Source organism: Quercus robur, chromosome 12 (genome assembly GCF_932294415.1).
Source record: "Quercus robur chromosome 12, dhQueRobu3.1, whole genome shotgun sequence".
In the NCBI taxonomy this organism is placed as follows: Eukaryota; Viridiplantae; Streptophyta; class Magnoliopsida; order Fagales; family Fagaceae; genus Quercus; species Quercus robur.
Window position 1 is genome coordinate 14,583,003 of NC_065545.1, and position 22,967 is coordinate 14,605,969.

General features: G+C 41.9%; 1 protein-coding gene across 1 annotated transcript; it reads left to right on the forward strand.

The window, feature by feature from the left end:
• Positions 1-4,798: 4,798 nt before the first annotated feature.
• Positions 4,799-7,698, forward strand: LOC126709389 (uncharacterized). The gene is made up of 6 exons (XM_050409603.1): positions 4,799-4,959; positions 5,089-5,130; positions 5,299-5,323; positions 6,572-6,649; positions 7,130-7,234; positions 7,349-7,698. The coding sequence occupies exons 2-6, from the start codon at positions 5,126-5,128 to the stop codon at positions 7,463-7,465; spliced, it is 330 nt and encodes a 109-aa protein (XP_050265560.1). The 5' UTR covers positions 4,799-4,959; positions 5,089-5,125; the 3' UTR covers positions 7,466-7,698.
• Positions 7,699-22,967: the final 15,269 nt, after the last annotated feature.

Consider the following 22,967-nt stretch of genomic DNA (forward strand, 5'->3'; position numbering starts at 1 on the left):
AGAAAGTAGCCCAGCAGTGAAATGTTTCTGCAAAAAACGGCCCAGCGGGAAGGTGTCCTTATAGAAAATAGCACAGCAGTAAAGTAAAACAAAACAAGATAAATCTCCAGCTGTTAGTTACTTTACAGTTGTTGATACCCATTTTCGCGACACATTTCGTACAAGCCCAATTCAAATAAGCCCGACTTCCTTGTGGGCTCAATTCATGTATTATATTATATTTTATTCTTTTAAGCATGGCCCAAGCCCATGTGACTTATTGGGAAAATTGAGAAAGTGTGGTTTAGAGGGTATGGGTCGATTCCTTTCGGACCTTTTGCATGAGCTCAGCCCATGCGTGCTACCAAGTGGGCAAGGGACACTGGTAGCACCTCAAGCTCATGGAGGAGGTCTTGTATCCAAAATTTCCACCCCAAAACAGCTTTTATGCTCTGGGTGACTATGCCCTTAATTTTCAGCCTATCTCCATTTTCCACACCAAAACACAGTTGACCCTAAAAAAAAAGCTGAACAGCCTAGCCCACTCAGCCACCCAAATGTAGCTATCAAAAGCCTACAATGACAAGGAAAGAATAGCTAATGGAGTCAGCCACTTTATTTCCAAAATCATGTAAAAAGCAAGCCAACTCTCTTACCCAATTAAAGCAAATCTGACCATAACCTCTTTGATTGAGACCTTGGGGTTCAAAGCCCTTCTATTGACCATAAACCAGTCACTTAGAGCACCCCAAGTTCAATACAAAAGGCCCCAATCAGATTCAAAATAGAGGAGTCACATTCTACCTATGACCGAAAACTTCAGAGTAAAAGCCCATTCAGCCAGTCAACAATCTCACAATTTCGAAGCTTGGGGGTGGAAATATGGGTACAGGGGAACCTTCACTCTCTTCCTCACGACCTCCCTTAATTTCCCCTTCTGTATGACTGTGGGTCGAAATTTCAGACCTGTTAAACCACGTTTTCCCTATAGAGCTAAAACTTGAAAGCAAAAACCCACTTAGCCAAGAGACATTTTCACAATTCTGAACCTTACGGGTGGAAATATAGGTACAGGGGAACCTTCCCTCTCTTCCTCACGACCTTCCTCAATTTCTTCTTCTGTGTGACTGTGGATCGAAGTTTCAGACCTGTTATGTTTTTATACTTTTTCTGCACTTTCATTATTAGCATTTTGATTTTCTCTTGTCAAAGCACTATTAGCCTTTTGTTTTTTTATACATTGTGAATTTTGGGCTTGATTCTCTATAAACAAACACTTCTAAAGAACCCAAGGGGAGATTTGGGTCGTTTTCGCATTTTTGGCCCTTGTCGCAAAACGTCCCTAACAACAGTTTAAGGGAAATATCTATATTTTCAGACTCATCATCCGTTAGCTCTAGAGAGGAGTCTTCTAATACAACAATATGAGGGAAAAACTCTATAATAATAGTTAATCATAACCATTGATAGTAAATGAATAAGTAAATATCATGAGTTCCATAATAACAAATAATGGAGAGGACTTAGTATGAGATGAAAGGAGAGAGAGGAATCCCAACTAGCGCAGCAAGATCATTATGATACCATGGCATGCTCATGAATATAATATATGTAGTGAGTAGAGAGAATCATTTGTGAGTAATATGAGTAATGAGTGAGAGTGTATAGTAGTACTGTTGGATTGTTCTGTTGGGTCAAGTAAGTGTTTATGAGTAGAGATATGAGAAAGTATTTGTGAGTTAGGAACTAGAGAACTTAGTTTCTAAGCTTGAAACTAAGAACTCAAAGACTTTTTCAAAGCTTGGAGAAAGCTTAAATAGAGAGGTTAAGGCAGAATCTTTTCTGGTGTATGTCTTAGTGTGTTGTTGGTTGTTGAAGTATTAATGGATAGTTCTATTTATATTAGGATTTTCAGGGGGTGATTAGCAAATAATCTTTGCTAAATCTTCCTCAATCTTCAGAAAATCTTTAGAGAATCGTTCTTGAGACTTTTAGCTAAGAGTAGTAAACTCAACTTTAGAAGGTTCTTACTGTTTTGGATAATAACAGTTGGGTTTCTGGCTTTAGCATTGAATACTGATTAGCCTTGGCTGATGGGATTAGAGCATGCTTTAGGCTAATGATCTTAGTTATGTTGCAACTAGAATCAGAGTTCCCTAGGGCAGATTGGACCACCCCAAGCCAGGTGTCAACCTTGGAGCCCTTACTGGGAACACTACTAGGATCCCCTTGGTGCCCTCCAAACCACATTTCCCTAAGTTTCCCCATTTGGGATTCATGTGTTTGGTTCATGAACCAAAGAATACATATTTTTAGTATGAAAATAAGCTGATTTTATGTCGTTTCAGGAGCTTCACTGGTCTGGTTATGGCAGCTTTGGGTTCTTGACTGAATGAGCTGAAGGAGAAAGAAGTAATAGCTGGCTGAAGCTTTCCTAGCTTTCTGTCACGTCGCCAGCTTTATGTCACTTGAGAAATGATGAGATTTCAGCTTGTGGAGAAAGGATTCTTCCCCTGGTGGACATGTGTCTATTTTCTGATCTGATTAGACAAGTTAGGACCTGATGGGAAGGGGCTCCAGCTGTTTAATTGTTGCTAAAATTTGGCTGACTAGCACGTGTTTTCCAATTGCTGAGATTTGTATGTGGGCTAGCCTGACCCAACTAGGCTTTGTTGATAAGCTTGCTTGGGCTTGGTTAACACTACAAGATGAGTAGTTTTGCCATGGGTGATATTTATGGGCTTTATAGTTAGTTGATTATGGAAATAATATACATAGTTCCCATAAAATTTTGTGAAACGGATATTCCTTTGAGGGATGAGTAATTTGTATTCCCATAAGTTTAGGGATTTAACAAATGTTAAAATAATATTTGAATTTAGTAAATATGTACCAAAGTAGCATTTGGACTTCATGAAATAGTTGCCAAAAAATTATTTGGGCTTTGCAAAATAAGTGTCAAATTAACATTTAGGCTTTGAGTATAAAGTAATTGTTTTTGCCAAAATTTTATTTTGGGCTTTGTAAGATAATTGCTAGAATGGTTTTAGGCTTTGTAAAATGGATGCCAAATTAGCATTTGGGCTTTTATAAAAATAATGCAAAGATAATTGCCAACTTAGTACTTGGGCTTTATGAAAGAGTTGCCAAAATAATATTTGGGTTTTATAAAATAATGTCAAATTAGTATTTGGACTCTGTAAAAATAGTGTCAAATTAGAATTTGGGCTTTGTAAAACAATGCCAAATTAGTATTTGGGTTTTGTAAAAATAGATGCCAAATAAGTATTTGGGCTTTGTGAAAATGATTTTAAGATTTTGTAAAGTATTGCCGTGTAGCAATGGGTTTTAAGGTGCTGTGTAACAACGGACTTCGTAAATAGTGCTGCATCGTAGCGGGTTTTGTAAATAGTGTCGCATCGTAGCGGGCTTTGAATTTTCCACATCGTAGTGGAACATTGAATTAGCCACATCGTAGTGGGACTTTTGGAATTTGGGCTTTCTTTGAGTTTTGCCCACAAGCCAAATGATGTTGGGCTTTGTGTGGGGATAGTATAATTTTGCGACCGAATTTTGGTAGTGATATGATGAGCATATTTTGTGGAGAATTTAAGTTGGATGATATGTGGGATATAATAGGTAATATTTGTAAGAGGGCCTAGGCAATTTATGGGCTTGGGTACGGAGTATTTGTGAAGGCCCAATAACATGGAGAATATTTGGGTAATATATATGGGAAATATTTATGTGGGTTTTAAATAATGTGTGGGCTCATGTGGGTATTTTGTGAGTGGGCCAATAAAATCAAGGCCCTAAAAGTTGTACCTCAACAATATGACACTAAGAAAGTAAAATTTTATGCAACTGTTTGTTGCATAATGAATTGGATGCTCATAAACATGTTGCTAGGTAAAAAAATCCAAGTGAACCCTATACAACTAGCTTGGTGGATAAATGAAGTGTACTTTTGAGCACTTGCAATTGTGAGAAAGCTTTTTTTTTATTTATTTATTTTTTTTTTATAAGCTTGTGAGGAGCTTACTTCAAAGGAAAAAAATACCTATTAAAAACTTATGTGGATGCACACAAGTGTGAAATAAACATTATCCTATTTTAAAAGGGCCTTTTGAGGTTTTCAATTATTCCGTTGGTAGCATTCTAAGAGGCAATGGACAAAAGAACCATGTTAACAACATTCAAGAAATTGAAGAAAAAAAATTAACAAAATAAAAGGACAAGAATGACAATTAATTAAAGTTAGAGGTTGAATTTTGGATTTACTTTTTAGCCAAAGCTTTTACAAACTATTTCAAATCGTTAAGATGAACATAGACGCCTTCTATTGTACTTTGTACATTATAATTAGCAAAATTATTTTTTAAAAAAATGGTGACAATATTTTGACTTAATATTAGTCTATAATTTTTTTATGATCAACATTAGTCTATAGTAGTCAAAAGAGCACCGTACATCTTTGATATTTTCAATAGAGATGTCCATTGTTTAAATTCCCACCTTTATTATTGAATTATTATAAAAAGTGTTATCTCTACAATATTTTCACAATAAATTCTAGTGATAAGTTGTTACTGGATCTAATTTTAATACACTATATCAAAATTACATTTTTGCCAATCAAAAACAGCCCTTGCCATTTAAGATTTATTATAAAAATTATTGTGGGCATAATATTTATCAATTATTAAATAAAAAATTCTAAAAAATAATTAAAATAATTTTTTTTAAATAAAAGTTATATATATATAATTAAAAAAAAAAAAAAAAATCATGAGTCTATTGTAATCTCTTTACGACTCATGATGCCTGTTTGTCGGCGCGACGTCGTATGATATAAAGTGACTTGGCACTCGACTTATAGTTCGTTGTCAACCCTCTCTTTCTCTCTCTCAGTCGTGAGATCTATATTTCTCTCGACAATAGGAGCAGTTCCCTAAAACCCTAACCCTAACCCTAATCGCTGTAAGTTCTCTTTCGCTTTCCTCTAATTTGCTTCAATTTCAAAGCTCTCTCATTCAATTTTAAGCACATTCTTATCTTTCTTTAGATCCGCTTTACCCTAAAAACCCCTTATTTTGTTTCTGTTTTCAGGGTTTTTTTCCTGGTAGAGAATCACATTATCATCAACATGAGGTAACTTCAAGATTTCTACTCCTTTTTGTTTTTTTCTCCAAAATTTTCTTCGTTTTGTTTAATTTGATTGAGAATTGGGTTTGCTATTTCGGTTACTAAATTTACTAATCAGTTTTTTTTGTTTTGTTTTGTTTTTTTTTTTTTTCCCCTTTTTTGTGTCTATTGCAGTAAGCCAATGGATGAGGATACCCCTGTAAGTAATTTATCTTTTACACACACATACACAAATGTTGTTGTGAATGTTTTCAGTGGATAGTTATTCCTAAGATCATGCCCTTTTATGTGTTTGTCATTTGGTCATTCAATTGTCTCTGTCAAAACTAAAATGGGAATTGCTTGAAGAATTTTAAGATGTGATAAGGTTGTCAATTTGTCATAAGTATCAGGCATTTAGATACTTTACTCCTGTTTTATTAAATAAATTTCCGTGTTGTACTGCAACCTATGCCTGTTTTGTGCTAGTGTATGTTTGGGGAGGAAAGTGGATGTGGTTGTAATTTCTGTTTTATGATGTCAACATATTAACTTCTACTACTGAATATTTGAAGCTTCTCTTAACTTCTGGCATCATAGTCATCCTTCATGCGAGTATTATTCATCCACACTGTAGTTTCACTTATCTTAGAGCACTCACAGTGGCTTAGGCAAAACACTAACAATTAAATAACCCAATTTGTAAAATTTAAATTTATGAGAAAAAAGAAAAAGGTTGTGCTCAAAAGAAGGCAACCCTGAAAAAGTTTTGAGCCAAAAATACGTTGGGGTTGGACTAACAATAGGTACTTAATTACTTATTTTGTTACTTAAACCAAATCAAATGAAGAAGACAGGATAGGAATAAAAATGGCCAAGAAAATTGGTTTTTCAGAGCATAATGGAAATGCCTGTGTTTTGATGCTGACTAGTAAAGAAAGGAAGTGGCAAATTGATAATAATAAATTTTAGAATAGAAAATCAGATGTGGTTTTTTTGAAAAGTGGTTATAGCTATAATACAAAAAGTAGGTTCTTATTCTACAATATGATTGAAATTTTGCTTAAGCCATTGTAAGATTGCTTTCATAAAACACCATGTCATCAGTCAAAAATTATATTCTATCAAGTTTTCTTTATCCTTTTACATATTTGATTTACTTTTTTACCTATTAAAAAAAATATATATGATTGAGATTTTGCTTAAGCCATTTTGGGTACTTTTACATCGCCATTCTTGATTACGTTTACATAAGCATGCTCTCTTCTATATAACACCTCCTATATACTGTATCTTATCTTTAGGTATTATGGTGTCATCCTTTTTGTGGGGCTCATTTTTAGCTACATTGCTATGTTCCCTTTTTCCCCAGACTGATACAGGATTGAATTTACCATTCTGCTGATATTAGCTATTGTTCCATGATTTTTTAATATAAGCTTCTACTCACCCAAACTCTTTGTGACAGGGAGGCAAGAATGAGGAAGAGGAATTCAACACCGGGCCGCTCTCTGTTCTGATGATGAGTGTTAAGAATAACACACAGGTAAATATATTATCTTCAAAGCGCTGTTTATTAAATACCAAAGTGTATTGCCAGAGCAAGTCTTAAACAATAAATTGAGTGTGTGTTTGTAAATCAAACATTGTGTTAATGGGTAAAAAATATATGTTATTGATATGCAACCATTTGTAAACCCCAAAATCTAGTCAGCTGGGAGTGATCTGATTGGATAGGGAATGCATGTTGTTTGCTAAGTCAAGGTGAGTTGATTGCCATTATAGCTTAGTTTGAACATTTAGGCGTCAGGGGCAATATTTTAAACTGTTGTTCTGTTGGTTTTCACCAGAACTGGATAGCATTATGCAAGTGACCAGGCCTGGTCCAGTTTTTAGAATTCTCAAACAGTCCCTTGGAGTTATAGCTTGTGATATCAGTGAGTGTACAGTTCTTTAGATATAGTTTTCTTACCTGTTATCAGATAGATTTATTGTTGATTGCTTCTTTGTCTCTTGCCTTACTAAGGTGCTCATTAACTGCCGGAACAACAAGAAGCTTCTAGGTCGTGTGAGGGCATTTGATCGTCACTGTAACATGGTTCTTGAAAATGTCAGGGAGATGTGGACTGAGGTTGGTTTCCATAGCAATATATTGTCCCTCTAATTCCTCAATCTGAATCATCTGATGCTATCGTGTCTATCAAACTCTTGCTGATTTAACTAATACATTGTACTGTTGGTTTAGGTACCAAAGACTGGTAAAGGCAAGAAGAAAGCTCAACCTGTCAACAAAGATAGGTTTATCAGTAAGATGTTTCTTCGGGGAGACTCTGTTATCATCGTTCTTAGGAACCCAAAGTGAGAGATGTCGCAGTTCTCATGATCATCTGAAGTTGAACAACTTATTTTGATGATGTCGCAGTTTTCTGGAGGTTTACTTAACAATGACAATATGGTCTTAGTAGGAGAATTGTTCCTTGCTTAAGTTCTTTCTAATACTATTAATGATCTATTTGTTTTGCTAGTAACTTGTTGATCACATGGGAATTGCCGTTATTATTATGAATGTGTGACCATGCTGAGGATTTATGTTAATTGTTGGGGTGTCAAATGGGTGGGATTGGATGGATTTGGATTGGGTATATAAAACTTATTTACCCATTAAAACTCATCTATATATAAAATAATAGATGAAGCAGAGAGAAACTCAAATTGCAATTTCAAATTAGATTTCTAATTTTATGCCATGTATCCAGATTGCAATTTCAAATTAGAACTCTAATTGTGTGACATCTCTTTCCTCAATCCGTCTAAAATTAAGTGGGATCAGATTACGTTGTGCTCTTTTTTTTTTTTTTTTTGGGTGAATAAAACATTCTTCTCTTCACACCTGCGTATTTTTTTCAGGTTCACCTCCCCTTCTACAATAATCAAAACCCAAAATCCTTCGTCTCCTTCAATATACAGCTCCCTCTTCTTCAATTAATACTATGGAATTTCAAAAGAATATCTCGGTGTCAATGATGCATGTATTTCTGTATCTTATATAAGTAGAGGTTCTCTATCTATTCCGATTGTACTTTTCTTCACAATTTTAAAGGTCCTGCTCTGCAAAACAAAAGGTTTGATTACTCCTATTCCTTCGTTTTTGTGAATAAGCAAATGAAAACACCCAAAAAAAGAGGAGGAAAAAAAAAAAAAAAAAACTAAATATCAGAGAGATGTACATAAATTTAAAGGGAAAAAATCATATTCCCAAATAGAGAAAAAGATAGATGAAAAATGAAGAAAATATACCTGAGTATTGAGACTAAGAAGCTGATCTATTAGCATGAGAAGCCCTAACCCATGGTGGCAGCGAGGTGAAGCCGTGAGTGTGGTGATGAGGCAGCGGCGGCAACAACTAGGGTTTGGATTGTGGAGTGTCTGGAGTGAAGTCAGTGAAGGGTTGAGACTTGAGACTAGAGAGACTTGAGAATGGGAGTAGAGAGAACGGAGACTTCTGAGATTGGGAGTGATATTTTGATTTAATATTGAGAAGTGAGAACAAATCTGAGATGGGATTGAACTCATTGAAGGCTGAGGTTTGTGTGTGGATTTTGTGGAACAGTGTTTGAGATGGGATTTCCATTTCAATTTTAGCAGTTCTGAGCTTCTGTCTTATGTTGATTTGATATTTGCTTTTGCTGCTTTGATTTTTGATTTTTTAAAGAAGACTCTAGAGACCAATTAGTCTTCGTTAAAATCGTCAAAGAACTGAGGCTTTTTAGTTACTTATTTTCTTATCAAAGGTCAGCTCTTTTTTATTATTTATGTTATTATTATTGGTCAATTATTTGATAGGCTGTTCATATTCTACTTATTAGAGATATAAATCTAGACTAAATATGTGTTGTAGTGTAAAGTCTAAGGTCCCCGTTTGGTAGACTAGTTTAACAACATATTTTCAATTTTTAAACAACATTACATGTATTTTCATACACTTTTTCACTCACACGTATTTTAAAAAAATACAAAAAATATTACTAGAATAACGTTACCAAACGGCTCCTACATCTGAAAGTCAAAACATCTATGTGGCATTAAAAAGAAAAAAAGTGTGTGTAAACATCTATCCCAAATTCAATTGAAGTGGAAATTGTTCTAAGTGTTCACGTGGTGGGATTTCCATCAATCCACGTTTCATCCTTTTGTCAAAACACGTAACGTGCTTTCGAGGAATTGACACCTAAGGCACAGATCAGATAATTGCCCAAAAAAGGAAAAATAGCCAAAAACAAAAAATAAAAGGTAAGGTAGAGATTAAAGATGCAACTGTAATGATTCAGAATGGGGAGAAATTATTTTATGCGTCAATAATCGCTTGTGTGTATATATAGTCATACGCATAAAACGAGTCAACCTAAAAAAAAAAAAAGGTTAAGATTCAAATTATTTCTTGTGTTATAGTTTTTCACAATATTATACATTATTTAATAAATTTTTATTAGATGATATATATATATAAACTTACTATTTAAATACGTTGCTTCTCTAGAGTCTATACGCTCTATACTTCCAAAATATTCTGTTTGGTTCAACATAATTTTTTTTTTTTTTCAAAAAAATGAGTTCTTATTCAAAAAAATGAATTCAAGAAAATTATCTTATTTTTTCGTATTTAGTATTGACCTTGAAAATGAAATGAAAAATATTTTATGGTATTCAATAAAGAAAATCTATATTATAATGGAAAGATTTTAAAAATAATAATCTTATACAAAATCATCAAGTGGTATAATATTATAAAAAATAAAATAAAAAATCTAACAATTCAATCCTAACACATATTGTAAGGGCGGTTTTTGGGGTCCAGGCCCAGCAAGTAAGTGGTTCTGGCCCAAAAGTTCCCAGACAATGAATTTGTAAAGAGTGGGTTACAGAGCTAGGACAAGACGAAGTGAACGTCAGTTAGATGTACGCCATGCAACACGTTGAACGTGAGAATATTCCATTTACGTTTGATAGGATATCGGTCCGAGGAGACGTATAAGTGCACCTCTTGCTCTGTTTACAGACTATGGAGTTCTTTTTCCTTTCCTTTCACTTTTTTCTTCACCCTTCCGATCCTCTCTTCATGGGGATCTCCTTCTCTTATATAGCCTCCTTGAATTGATAAGAACCTTACACTTGTTAGCCATTTGGACCTTCACTTGAGTGCCTGTCCCATCGGACATCTCCCTTATCCTTCTGTGAGTTGCACTGGCCAATGTAACACTGTTCGCCTGTCTTCTCCACATTAATGCTGCTGAAAAGGTAGCTTTCTTGCATTTAATGCGGCAGTTGTGGCTTCTCCCTGATGTCTTACATTTTCCTCTTTCCTGCTACGTGAGGCTCACCCTCCTACCCACGTTCGCCTGGATGGGTTCTTCACTGTGGAGGGGACGCTTATTGGGCCCATATTTGCGTGTCCGAGGAGGCATTCCTCCTCGGACGTCTTCTAAAACGAACCAGGCTCAACAGGGTTGGGCCAGAAGTCATTTGGGCCCCTATTCCCCGTTGGGCCATGGTTAGGCTTCGTGTGGGTCCCTAGGCCCATTGTTAGTTTTGGGAATTTAACCCCTACAATAGCCCCTCAAAATTCCGGCTCCTTCTTTCTTGTCCGAGGAGGAAGGGCGGGATTTTGACATTCATAGGATTATCTACTGTGGGTCCCTGCTTCACTTACGCGGAAGTATGCTTCTCACGTGCCTCATTTATGACGGGGGTGGTTGATAACCTATGCGGCGCTAATTATTGCTTTTAGCGGTTTTATATATTTTGATATGACGATTGGACGCTAGATCAACGGTTGGGATAATTTCCGTTTCCCTAGGCGGGAGTATGTCTGTCCGGCTTCTCCTGGATACATAAGATTTTCAAAAGGCATTGCCTTCTCATTTGTGGACAAGCACTCAAGCACTCAGAGCACTCTCGCACTTTCCCTTTTAAAGCGTTCAAGCCCTCGCAGTCGTCCCCTTGAAGATTTCCTGCAAATTCCTCACCCGTAAGTGTACGTTCCTTCTCCATTGCCTTTTTCCCGCATTACTCCTTAGATAAATCATCTTCGCGCCACCTAGGATTAGGGGGATGGGTAAACTTGACAAATTGGTAAATTCCCCGGCCGGTATGGAGGGCTTCAGGGCCAAATACCGTATTCCGCCGGAGGTAGGTCTAGAGTATTGTCCTCTGGAGGAGGTCATAATCAAGAGGAAAACGGGGGAGGTCGCCATTCCAATGATAGCCTTTGTGGAAGGAGGAATGACCATCCCTATGGGGAGGATAACTAGGGATTATTTGCGTGGTCATAGGTTGGCCCCTCACCAATGCGTCGCGAATATGTTCCGGATCCTGGGGTGCATAGAGGGCCTGAACAATCAAATGAACCTCAGCCTTACATGGCATGACGTGGTTCATTTATATGAACTGCACAGCCTCGGCGACTCATATTACTTGAAGTCCAGGTCCGATGAGGTGAGGTTGATATCCTGCCTTCCCAAGTCCAACAAAGGCTTGAAGGACGACTTTTTGATCGTCTCCGGACGGTGGCACGACGGTCTTCACTGCCCAGTCAAGGCAGGAGAACCAGGTGGGGCACCGTAGGGTTAGATCCCTTAGAAAGGATCTTAGTTTTGATCTTTTCCCCTTTTTCTTTTTTATTTCGATTCTGACTTTACTTGTTTGCCTCCTCGGACTAACATATCCCTCTCTTCGGATCTTGCAGACAAGAAGCATACGACTCCTCGGCTTAGTTTGGTCAACGTCCAGGCACTCAACTTCCTTCTAAGGTCGGAGATTTACGTGAGTACAGACGGGCAATTGCGATCTGCGCCTTTGATTTTGGACTACATGCCCCTTACTCGTGCTCTAGTGGAGCCCGGCCGAGCAATTAGGGCAGGTAGTCCGCGATTGGCACGGATAGACGTCTCCGTACCAGGCTTTCTTGCTTCGAGAGATTTACCCCCTGTCCAGCTGCCTGCTCAGCGTGCCTTTCCCGCAGTAGTTATCCCAAAGGAAGAAGCCAGTTCCTCGCACTCGTCTTTGAAGGATCAGATAGACCAGTTTTACTTTGCCGAGGAGGGAGAGGTGTCGGCCAGGATAGTAGAGCTCTCGGATTCTGATTCAGATCTAGACCGCGCCTCGGCAGCCCCTGACTTGGGTTTAGTAACCGCACAGGTTGGTACCAGCCAAGAGCCTGAAGAAGAAGAAGGAATGGACCTGAGACAAAGGACTAGCCTCAGGGGCCTCCTTGCCAATAGGAACAAAGGGCAGTCCTCCAAGGATGCCCCAACGGAGCAGCCAACCTCCAAGGCTCCTCTTCCTCCTCCTCCCACATCGGATGTGGCGCTGTAGCCTATGCCCAATTTAAGGCAAAAAAGGCCTGTGGGGGAGTTGGAGGAGGGTGAGGTTGGCCAAGAAAAAGCCAAACCTCAGAAGAAGGGCAAAGAGACCAAAGAGCCCAAAGAGAAGAGGACCAAGTCCATTGATAGCCGAGACGAGGCGACTATTCGAAGGGAACAAAGGATATGGTCGCCGCGGCTCAAACTGGATGGCGCTCCAATTTCTTGGGATGCAACCCTGTGGGAATCCCAACGACGGGAGGCGTCATTCTTGGCTGAGGCCCTGCAGCAGCCTCTTCTTTTGCCTCGCGACATGAAGGGGCTCCGGGATACTCAGCAACCAGAACTCTTCATGTCGCTGAAGAGGGACATGGCCATGGTAAGCGAAAACTTTTACTATCTCGTTCTCTTGTTACGCATCCATTTATTCACCATTCTTTTTTATTAAGCTTTTATTTTCCTGGTGCAAGTTACTCAGCAAATCTTCGTTGCTGAGGAGTGGGCCAAAAAGGCACGTGAGGACCTTCATAATGAGGCTCAGTCCCGCCGCATTGTCGAGAGGACTACTGGCGACCTCAAGAAGGAAAACGATAGCCTGAGCCATGAGGTAAAGAAGGCAAAGAAGAACCATGCAAGTGCGGAAGCCGGCCTTAAAAACGCTACTAAGTAGGCTGAGGATCTGTGTTTACAGCTCCGTCAATCTGAGGAAAATCTCGCGACCGAGAAGCGGGCGGTTTCAGACCTCAAGTCCGAGCTTGCAAAGGTCAAGGGGGAGGCCCGACTGGCCAAGGAGGCGGCCGAGAAAGCAATGGCAGCCTCTTATGATCGCGGGGTCAAGGACACTGAGGTCAGGCTGGCCGAGGAGGTGGCTACTGTATACAGGGAATACATCACCTTGTCTTGGGGTGTGGCCTTGGACCGGGCGACAGTCCCAGCGGATTCCGATCTTAGGAAAACTGAGAACATCTTTTTTCCTGAGGACGTTCGTGAGATCCCTGACGAGGTCGCGACTGAAGTGCCTCTCCCCACAAAGGCTTTAGCCTCGGACTCCGCTGTGCCTGAAGCTGAGGATGCACAACCGGCCGTGAAGGACAAGTTGCCCGAGGATAGTCTTTCAATCAGGGAGGTTGTTGCACAGGCTAAGGAGACTGTTCCGGGGCCACAGCCAGCAGACGACCAAGCTGGGCCTGCTCAGGGATCAGATTTAGGAAAGTAGTGTAGGATCTTTCTTGTTAGATCTTTCATACTTTGTTCTGTTTAATGGTTGTAAAAGGATCGCTTTTGGGGATTTTAATGAAAGATGCCGTTTCCTTTTCTTCTTGTTGTTTTACTTTCTCTTCTGTTTTTATCATAAATGGATGTTTATCCTGCCCTTAACTACTAAAAACCAAGCGTGAATGAACGAATGTATAAAGAATGATAGTCAATAATTTAGAAAGAATTGCTGCGAGGCTAATTTCCCCCAAGTCTGTGGTCCGAGGAGCCAGGCAGGACTTGGGTTCTGTTTAACACTTATTGAAAATCGCTTCGTGGTTAATTTCCCCCAAGTCTGTGGTCCGAGGAGCCAAGCAGGACTTGGGTTCTGTTCAACACTTATTGAAAATCGCTTCGTAGTTAATTTCCCCCAAGTCTGTGGTCCGAGGAGTCAGGCAGGACTTGGGTTCTGTTTAACACTTAGTGAGAATTTATTCGTGGTTAATTTCCCCCAAGTCTGTGGCCCGAGGAGCCATGCAAGACTTGGGTTCTGTTCAACACTTAGTGAGAATTGTTTCGTGGTTAATTTCCCCCAAATCTATGGTCCGAGGAGCCAGGCAGGACTTGGGTTCTGTTCAACACTTATTGAGAATCGCTTCGTGGTTAATTTCCCCCAAGTCTGTGGTCCGAGGAGCCATGTAGGACTTAGGTTCTGTTTAACACTTATTGAAAATCGCTTCGTGGTTAATTTCCCCCAAGTCTGTGGTCCGAGGAGCCATGCAGGACTTGGGTTCTGTTCAACACTTAGTGAGAATCGCTTCGTGGTTAATTTCCCCCAAGTCTGTGGTCCGAGGAGCCATGCAGGACTTGGGTTATGTTCAACACTTATTGAAAATCGCTTCATGGTTAATTTCCCCCAAGTCTGTGGTCCGAGGAGCCAGGCAGGACTTGGGTTCTGTTTAACACTTATTGAAAATCGCTTCGTGGTTAATTTCCCCCAAGTCTGTGGTCCGAGGAGCCATGCAGGACTTGGGTTCTGTTCAACACTTATTGAAAATCGCTTCATGGTTAATTTCCCCCAAGTCTGTGGTCCGAGGAGCCAGGCAGGACTTGGGTTCTGTTTAACACTTATTGAAAATCGCTTCGTGGTTAATTTCCCCCAAGTCTGTGGTCCGAGGAGCCATGCAGGACTTGGGTTCTGTTCAACACTTAGTGAGAATTGCTTCGTGGTTAATTTCTCTCAAGTCTGTGGTCCGAGGAGCCATGCAAGACTTGGGTTCTGTTCAACACTTATTGAAAATCGCTTCGTGGTTAATTTCCCCCAAGTCTGTGGTCCGAGGAGCCAGGCAGGACTTGGGTTCTGTTTAACACTTATTGAAAATCACTTCGTGGTTAATTTCCCCCAAGTCTGTGGTCCGAGGAGCCATGCAGGACTTGGGTTCTGTTCAACACTTATTGAAAATCGATTCATGGTTAATTTCCCCCAAGTCTGTGGTCCGAGGAGCCAGGCAGGACTTGGGTTCTGTTTAACACTTATTGAAAATCGCTTCGTGGTTAATTTCCCCCAAGTCTGTGGTCCGAGGAGCCATGCAGGACTTGGGTTCTGTTTAACACTTAATGAGAATTGCTTCGTGGTTAATTTCCCCCAAGTCTGTGGTCCGAGGAGCCAGGCAGGACTTGGGTTCTGTTCAACACTTATTGAAAATCGCTTCGTGGTTAATTTCCCCCAAGTCTGTGGTCCGAGGAGCCAGGCAGGACTTGGGTTCTGTTCAACACTTATTGAAAATCGCTTCGTGGTTAATTTCCCCCAAGTCTGTGGTCCGAGGAGCCATGCAGGACTTGGTTTCTGTTCAACACTTAGTGAGAATTGCTTCGTGGTTAATTTCCCCCAAGTCTGTGGTCCGAGGAGCCATGCAGGACTTGGGTTCTGTTCAACACTTATTGAAAATCGCTTCGTGGTTAATTTCCCCCAAGTCTGTGGTCCGAGGAGTCAGGCAGGACTTGGGTTCTGTTTAACACTTATTGAAAATCGCTTCGTGGTTAATTTCCCCCAAGTCTGTAGTCCGAGGAGCCAGGCAGGACTTGGGTTCTGTTTAACACTTATTCCAAATAGCTGTACAATAACACGGCGTCAAGTATGGTGTCTTTCATTAATAACAGTACCTTTTCAGGTTATTTACATTCCATGGACGTGGTACTACATGTTCGTCCAAGTCTTCCAAAAAGTATGCCCCAATGCCGGCTACGGAAGTGATACGGTATGGGCCCCCAGTTTGGTCCAAGCTTTCCCCATTAAGGGTTCCTCGCAGTGCCTAGGACTTTCCTCAGCACTAGATCCCCGGTCGTCAAGGGCCTTGGCTTCACCTTGGTGTCGTATCCCTATTTGAGCTTTTCCTGATAATAGGCTAGGTGAACCATCGCACTTTCCCTTTTTTCCTCGAAGAGATCCAGGCTTTTTTTTTCAGAAGGCTGTTATTAGCAATGGGGTTGATGGCAGTAGTCCTCTGGGTTGGGAAGTTTATCTCCAGTAGGATGACAGCCTTGGCTCCGTAGGTCAATGAGAAGGGGGTTTCTCCCGTGGACCTGCGAGGCGTAGTGCGGTATGTCCACAAGACGTGGGCTAACTCTTCAACCCACCTCCCTTTCGCGTCGTCCAACCTCTTCTTCAGTCCATTCACTATGGTTTTGTTGATGGCTTCCGCCTGTTCATTACCCTGTGGGTAGGCCGGTGTGGAGTATCGGTTGATAATTCCCAGCTCATTACAGTATTCTCTAAAGGCTTTGCTGTCAAATTAGAGGCCGTTGTCCGAGATCAGGGTGTGCGAGGTCCCGAACCTAGTGATAATATTTTTCCAGACAAATTTCTTGACATTGACGTCCCTGATGTTTGCCAGCGCCTCAGTTTCGACCCACTTTGTGAAGTAATCGGTGCCGACGAGAAGAAATTTCTTGTTCCCAGCCGTTTTGGGGAATGGCCCTAATATGTCTAGGCCCCATTGTGCGAATGGCCAAGGGTTGGACAACGGGTTAAGTTCTCCGCCCGGCTGATGTATGTTCGGGGCGAACCTTTGACATTGGTCGCACTTCTTCACATATTCCAGAGCCTCTTTATGCATGCTTGGCCACCAGTAACCCAGCGTCATGGCCCTGTGGGAGAGGGACCTGCCCCCCGTATGGCTTCCACAAATCCCTTCATGTAACTCCTCCAGGATGAGTTCTGTAGCCCCTGGGTGCACACACAACAAGTATGGCCCCAAGAACGAGCGTCTGTAAAGTTTGGAGTCCTCGGACAGCCAAAATCGAGAAGCTTTCCTCCTGATTTTGTCAGCCTCAACCTTATCGTCCGGTAAGGTGTTGTGCTTTAAGAACAGCACCAGAGGGTCCATCCAGCTAGGTCCTGCCCCGACGTTGTGTACCCGAATACCGTTGGCCTCCTCTGTTGTTGAACGGCAGAGATCTTCAACTAAAATAACCCGCGGAAGGGGCTGTGCCGAGGAGGTGGCCAGTGTTGCGAGAGAATCAGCATGAGTATTCCCACTCCTGGATATATGCGTTATACGGAAGTCATCGAAATGGGTCTGCAGGTGTTTAGCCCGAGCAAGGTAGCCTTGCATTCTTTCATCCTTCGCCTCCAATTCCCCATTTACTTGTCCCACAACGAGTCTCGAATCCGAGAATATGCTTACGCATTTTCCACCTAATTTCCAGATCATCAACATCCCCTCCAACAGTGCCTCATATTCGGCTTCATTATTCGCGGCCGAGAATCCGAGCCTCAACAACTTTTCTATGGTTAGCCTTTCGGGAGACACTAGAACGAGCCCCACTCCTGAGCCCCTTTGGTTTGCTGCACCATCGATGTGTGCTCTCCACCTATTGTGCTCATGCTGAGAAACCGTGTTGACCAGTTTCCCATCAGCACTTGGTGACCCCGACATTTCCATCCCTTCTAGGGTGGGCTCCGCAAATTCAGCTACTAGATCGGCGAGGACCTGACCTTTTATGGGGGTGCGAGGCATGTATCTAATGTCGAAGGCGCCCAGAATTGTTCCCCACTTAGCTATTCTACCTGTGTAGTCGACGCTGCGGAGGACTGATTTCAGTGGAAGTTGAGTTAGCACAACTACTGTATGTGCCTGGAAATAGTGGGGGAGCTTCCGCGTGGCTTGTACGATAGCCAATATAGCTCTTTTGAGGGGGAGATACCGGGTCTCTGCCTTCTGCAGCAATTTGCTTACGTAATACACGGGTCGCTGCGTGCCGTTGTCTTCTCGGATTAGCACTAAGCTCACCACATGAGAGGCTACTGCGATGTATGCGAACAACACCTCGTCGGCATCGAGACTAGACATGATCGGTGGTCGGGCGAGGTATTCCTTGAGCAGTTGGAAAGCTAAAGCACACTCTTCAGTCCATTCGAAGCCCTTCCACTTGTGCAATAGGAGGAAAAAAGGCATGCATCTGTCCGCTGAGCGGGAGATGAAACGGTTTAAAACAGTTATCATGCCGGTAAGCTTTTGGACCTCTTTGGGATTCCGAGGAGGCTGCAAGCTATGAGTGGCTCTTATTTGGTCAGGGTTAACTTCAATTCCTCGGTGGGTCGCCATATAGCCTAAGAACTTTCCAGATCCCACCCCAAATGAACATTTGGATGCGTTCAGTCGTAGCTTGTACTTTCTCAGAATTCAAAACACTTCACCGAGGTCTCTGATGTGGTCAGCCACCAATTTGCTCTTTACTACCATGTCATCTATATACACTTCAACGGTTTTACCTATCTGCTGTTCAAACATCCTAGTCATCATCCTCTGATAAGTCGACCCGGTGTTCTTCACGCCAAATGGCATCACCTTATAATGATAGTTGCCAATTGGGGTGACAAAAGCGGTTTTTTCTTGGTCTTCGGCAGCCGGAGATATCTGATGGTAGCCCTGGAAAGCGTCCAAAAAACTCATTCAGGGGTGTCCGACAGTCGCATCTACCAATCGGTCTATCCGCGGCATTGGGAAAGGATCCTTCGGGCAGGCCTTGTTCAAGTCCGTGAAGTCTACGCAGACCCGCCATTTCCCGCTCTTCTTCTTTACCACGACTGTGTTTGCTAACCATTCGGGGTAGAACCTTGATAGCCCCAGCTTTCTTCAATTTTGCGACCTCTTCTCTCACAGCGTCTGCATGTTCTTTTTACGGTCACCGAGGAGGTTGCTTCTTTGGTGTTATGGCCGGGTTAACATTAAGGTGATGGCATATGAGATCTGAGTCAACCCCGGGGGCCTCATAGGGATCCCAGGCGAATACGTCCTCATTCTGTCGAAGAAAATCAACTAGCGCTGACTTCTCCTATGTTGGTAATTCCGAGCCGATCTGAAAAAACCTCTCAGGGTCCGATCCGACAAGTACTTTCTCCAGCTCCTCACAGTTCACCTCCATGGCCGGTCCTCCACTACCCGCAGTTTGGACCGAGGTCATTGATTGCTATAAGCCGCTCTCGGCTAAAGTAGAAGGTTCCCTATTTGGTTGTCGTGAGATTGCCGACACCATGCATTGCCTAGCCATTCCTTGATTCCCTATTATTTCTTTAACTTGACCTCCTGACGGATACTTCACTTTCTAGTGCAAGGTTGATAACACAACCCTCAGTGCATGAAGCCACGGCCGGGCCACAATAGCTGTGTAAGGGGAGTATGCATCTACGACAATGAAGTTCACCTCTACCACATCCGAGTCAGTTTGCACAGGCAGCCTAATCATGCCTTTCAGGATGACGATCTTTCCTTCAAAACTGACCAGAGAGGAATCGTATGGCGACAGGTCTTCCTGCTTCAAGTTCAACCCCTTATACAAATCCGGGTACATTACCTCCACGGCGCTGCCTTGATCAACTAACACCCTTTTCACGTCATAACCTCCTATTCTGAGCGTCACGACTAGGGCATCGTCATGGGGTTGAATAGTTCCTTGCTTGTCCTCCTCCGTGAACCCAATTAATGGCGTGGCACTCACTCTGGCTCTCTTGGATTCCCTTTCGTTTGGCTTCGTCAGGAACCTGCCCACTGACATCACTCTGAAAGGGCTGGAACCGGTCCTCCCAGGTGCGGCAAGAATGACATTTATTGTGCCAATGGGTGGCCTCAATGTGCCTTGTCTGGTTTCGACATTTGACTATTCAAGGCGGTGCAATAGATGCCTCAGCTTTCCTTCTCGGACAAGCCGATCCAAATGGTTTTTCAGATTCCTGCAATCGTCGGTGGTGTGACCGAGCTCCTGATGGTATGCGCAGTGCAGATTCTGATTGCGTTTTGAGGGATCGCCTGCCATCCTGTTCGGCCACTGAAAGAAGGGTTCGCACTTCACCTTCTCCAAGATCTTGTGCAATGGTTCTCGGAACAGAGCATGGACTGCTTGAACCCTAGTAGGTCCGGACTGTTCCACGTAGTCTCTTCTCGACCTGTTACTGCTGTTATAACGGTCTGACCTGAAGTCCCTTCTCTCCTGAAGGACAACCTTCGCTTTACCCTTCCCCATTTGCTGGTCCTCTTCGACCCTTTTCTACTTGTCTATTCTGTCTATGAGTTGGCGCACGCTGGTGACCGGCTTCCCAGTGAGGGACTTTCTCAAGCCATGCTCTGTCGGCAAGCCCCTTTTGAACGTACTAATGGCGACGTCATCGTAATTTCCTTCTATCTCGTTGTACATCTCCCAGTATCTGTCGGAGTAGGCCTTCAGCGTTTCTCCTTCCCGCATGGACAAGGATAAGAGTGAATCGAGGGGCCGAGGGACTCTAGTGCTGGTGATGAAGCGGGAACCAAAGGCCTGTGTCAGCAGTTTAAAAGAATCTATGGAATTCGGCTGGAGGGCATCAAACCATCTCATCGCCATGGGTCCCAAGCTGGATGGAAACACCTTACACATTAGCGCCTCATCCCTGGAGTGGACGATCATCCTCTGGTTGAATTGGCTTACATGTTCCACTGGGTCAGTTCGACCATTGTATATGGCGAACATCGGTTGATTGAATCGCCGAGGAAGCACTGCCCTCTCTATTCTACGCGTGAATGGCGACTGGGAGATGCGATCCAGGGCCTTGCTTATGGCATCATTGGCTAAGCCTTGGTAAGACGGGCTTTTGTGGCCGCGTTTGCGAGGCCGCTCTTCCTCATAGGAAAAAGTCTCACTCGGAGGGGTTCTTGACCTTCACCTGTATTCGTCATCTTTATCACTGCTAGTGTCCGAGCCAGGTTGAAGGACATTTTCGCTGCGCTCGACGCAGCTTCTTCTTCAAATCATCAATCTCTTGCTGTAGAGCTTTTCGCTCGTTCTGCTTATGGGATGCATGATCTTTCCCTTTTGAGCGGCTCCTACTCGTGTGAGAGGTGTTCACACTGCCCTCTCGTTGATTATCTTGGTCCTTCCCTCGTTCGAGATTTAAAAAGTTGTCCTGTCGTTGAGATTCTGCACGTCCAGTTTGGCGCGAACCTAATCCTTCCATCTCTTACTGTTTCACTTGTCGAGACACCAATTCTTCCCACAGACGACGCCAATTGTAAGGGCTGTTTTTGGGGCCCAGGCCCAGCAGGTAAGTGGTTCTGGCCCAAAAGTCCCCAGACAATGAATTTATAGAGAGTGGGTTACAGAGCTAGGACAAGACGAAGTGAACGTCAGTTAGATGTACGCCATGCAACACGTTGAATGTGAGAATATTCCATTTACGTTTGATAGGATATCGGTTCGAGGAGACGTATAAGTGCACCTCTTGCTCTGTTTACAGACTATGGAGTTCTTTTTCCTTTCCTTTCTCTTTTTTCTTCACCCTTCCGATCCCCTCTTCATGGGGATCTCCTTCTCTTATATAGCCTCCTTAAATTGATAAGAACCTTACACTTGTTAGCCATCTGGACCTTCACTTGAGTGCCTGTCCCATCGGACATCTCCCTTATCCTTCTGTGAGTTGCACTGGTCAATGTAACACTGTTCGCCTGTCTTCTCCACATTAATGCGGCTGAAAAGGTAGCTTTCTTGCATTTAATGTGGCAGTTGTGGCTTCTCCCTGATGTCTTACATTTTTCTCTTTCCTGCTGCGTGAGGCTCACCCTCTTACCCACGTTCGCCTGGATGGGTTCTTCACTGTGGAGGGGACGCTTATTGGGCCCATATTTGCGTGTCCGAGGAGGCATTCCTCCTCGGATGTCTTCTAAAACGAACCAGGCTCAACAGGGTTGGGCTAGAAGTCATTTGGGCCCCTATTCCCCGTTGGGTCATAATTAGGCTTCGTGTGGGTCCCCAGGCCCACTGTTAGTTTTGGGAATTTAACCCCTACACATATAATATATATTTATGAAATTTAAGATATTTGAGTTTTAGTTGATTTTATAATATTTTGGTATCTAAGTTTTTAAAGTTTTACAATTTTTAGCATTATATATATATATATGATAAATTAAATTAATAAGATAAATTAAAGTCACAATATTGTTAACAACATACTTCATAATTACCTTATTCATATGATAAGTTATTGACGGTAGTCAAGAAAGTAATGTTACTGTCCTAACGATGACTCCAAAAATCAATAACAATTTACTAACTCAATAATTGTAAAAAAATGTTTATAGTGTAACATTGCTCTAATTTAATAAGAAAATTTTAATGATTCTTTTCTTTTTCATGTCATAAAAGAAGAAAATTTATTGAATACATTGGGAGTATCATAAAAACGTATTTGCTAAGTTTTGTGAATGAAATTTTCTAGTTAATAATATGAATTTAAACTTAACTGAGCATTTTAAACATAAATAAACTCATGATTAATAATATATAAATTCCCGTGCGGTAGCACGGGTTACATACTAGTTTAACTAATTGCTTCTAACCCAAATCCAACCAAACCCAATTATTATGGGTAAACTCCAATTCACCCAATTATCAAAATTACCAAAATGCCATTAAAGTGAAAACTCCAACACTTTTTTGGAATCCCTTTTCCACTCTCTCTAGTCTCCATTCTTGGGATTAAAAAATTCCACATAAGCACATCCACATTAGCAATTATATTAAAAATCCAAATAAAAAAAATATTTTCTTTTCTTTTCTATTTTCTCTCACTTTCTTGGCAACCAAACAGTGCAACAAATACAAAGAAATGTCATTTCAATCTCAAAATTTTCTTAGAATTTCGAAAGCAACTATCCTTGAAGCAAATAAAAATTCTTAAAGGACAATGAAGGAAAATGAAAAGAGAGAGAGAGAGCTATCTCTCTAGTGTGGTGGAGATCCATGGCGGACCATGTGCGCCAACAGGAGTCGCTAATGGACAAG

Excerpts from the sequence above, each read along its gene's own strand:
- LOC126709389 (XM_050409603.1), top strand. Across the intron at positions 5,324-6,571 it reads CAATGGATGAGGATACCCCT|GGAGGCAAGAATGAGGAAGA; the intron begins GTAAGTAATTTA and ends TCTTTGTGACAG. Across the intron at positions 7,235-7,348 it reads TCAGGGAGATGTGGACTGAG|GTACCAAAGACTGGTAAAGG; the intron begins GTTGGTTTCCAT and ends CTGTTGGTTTAG.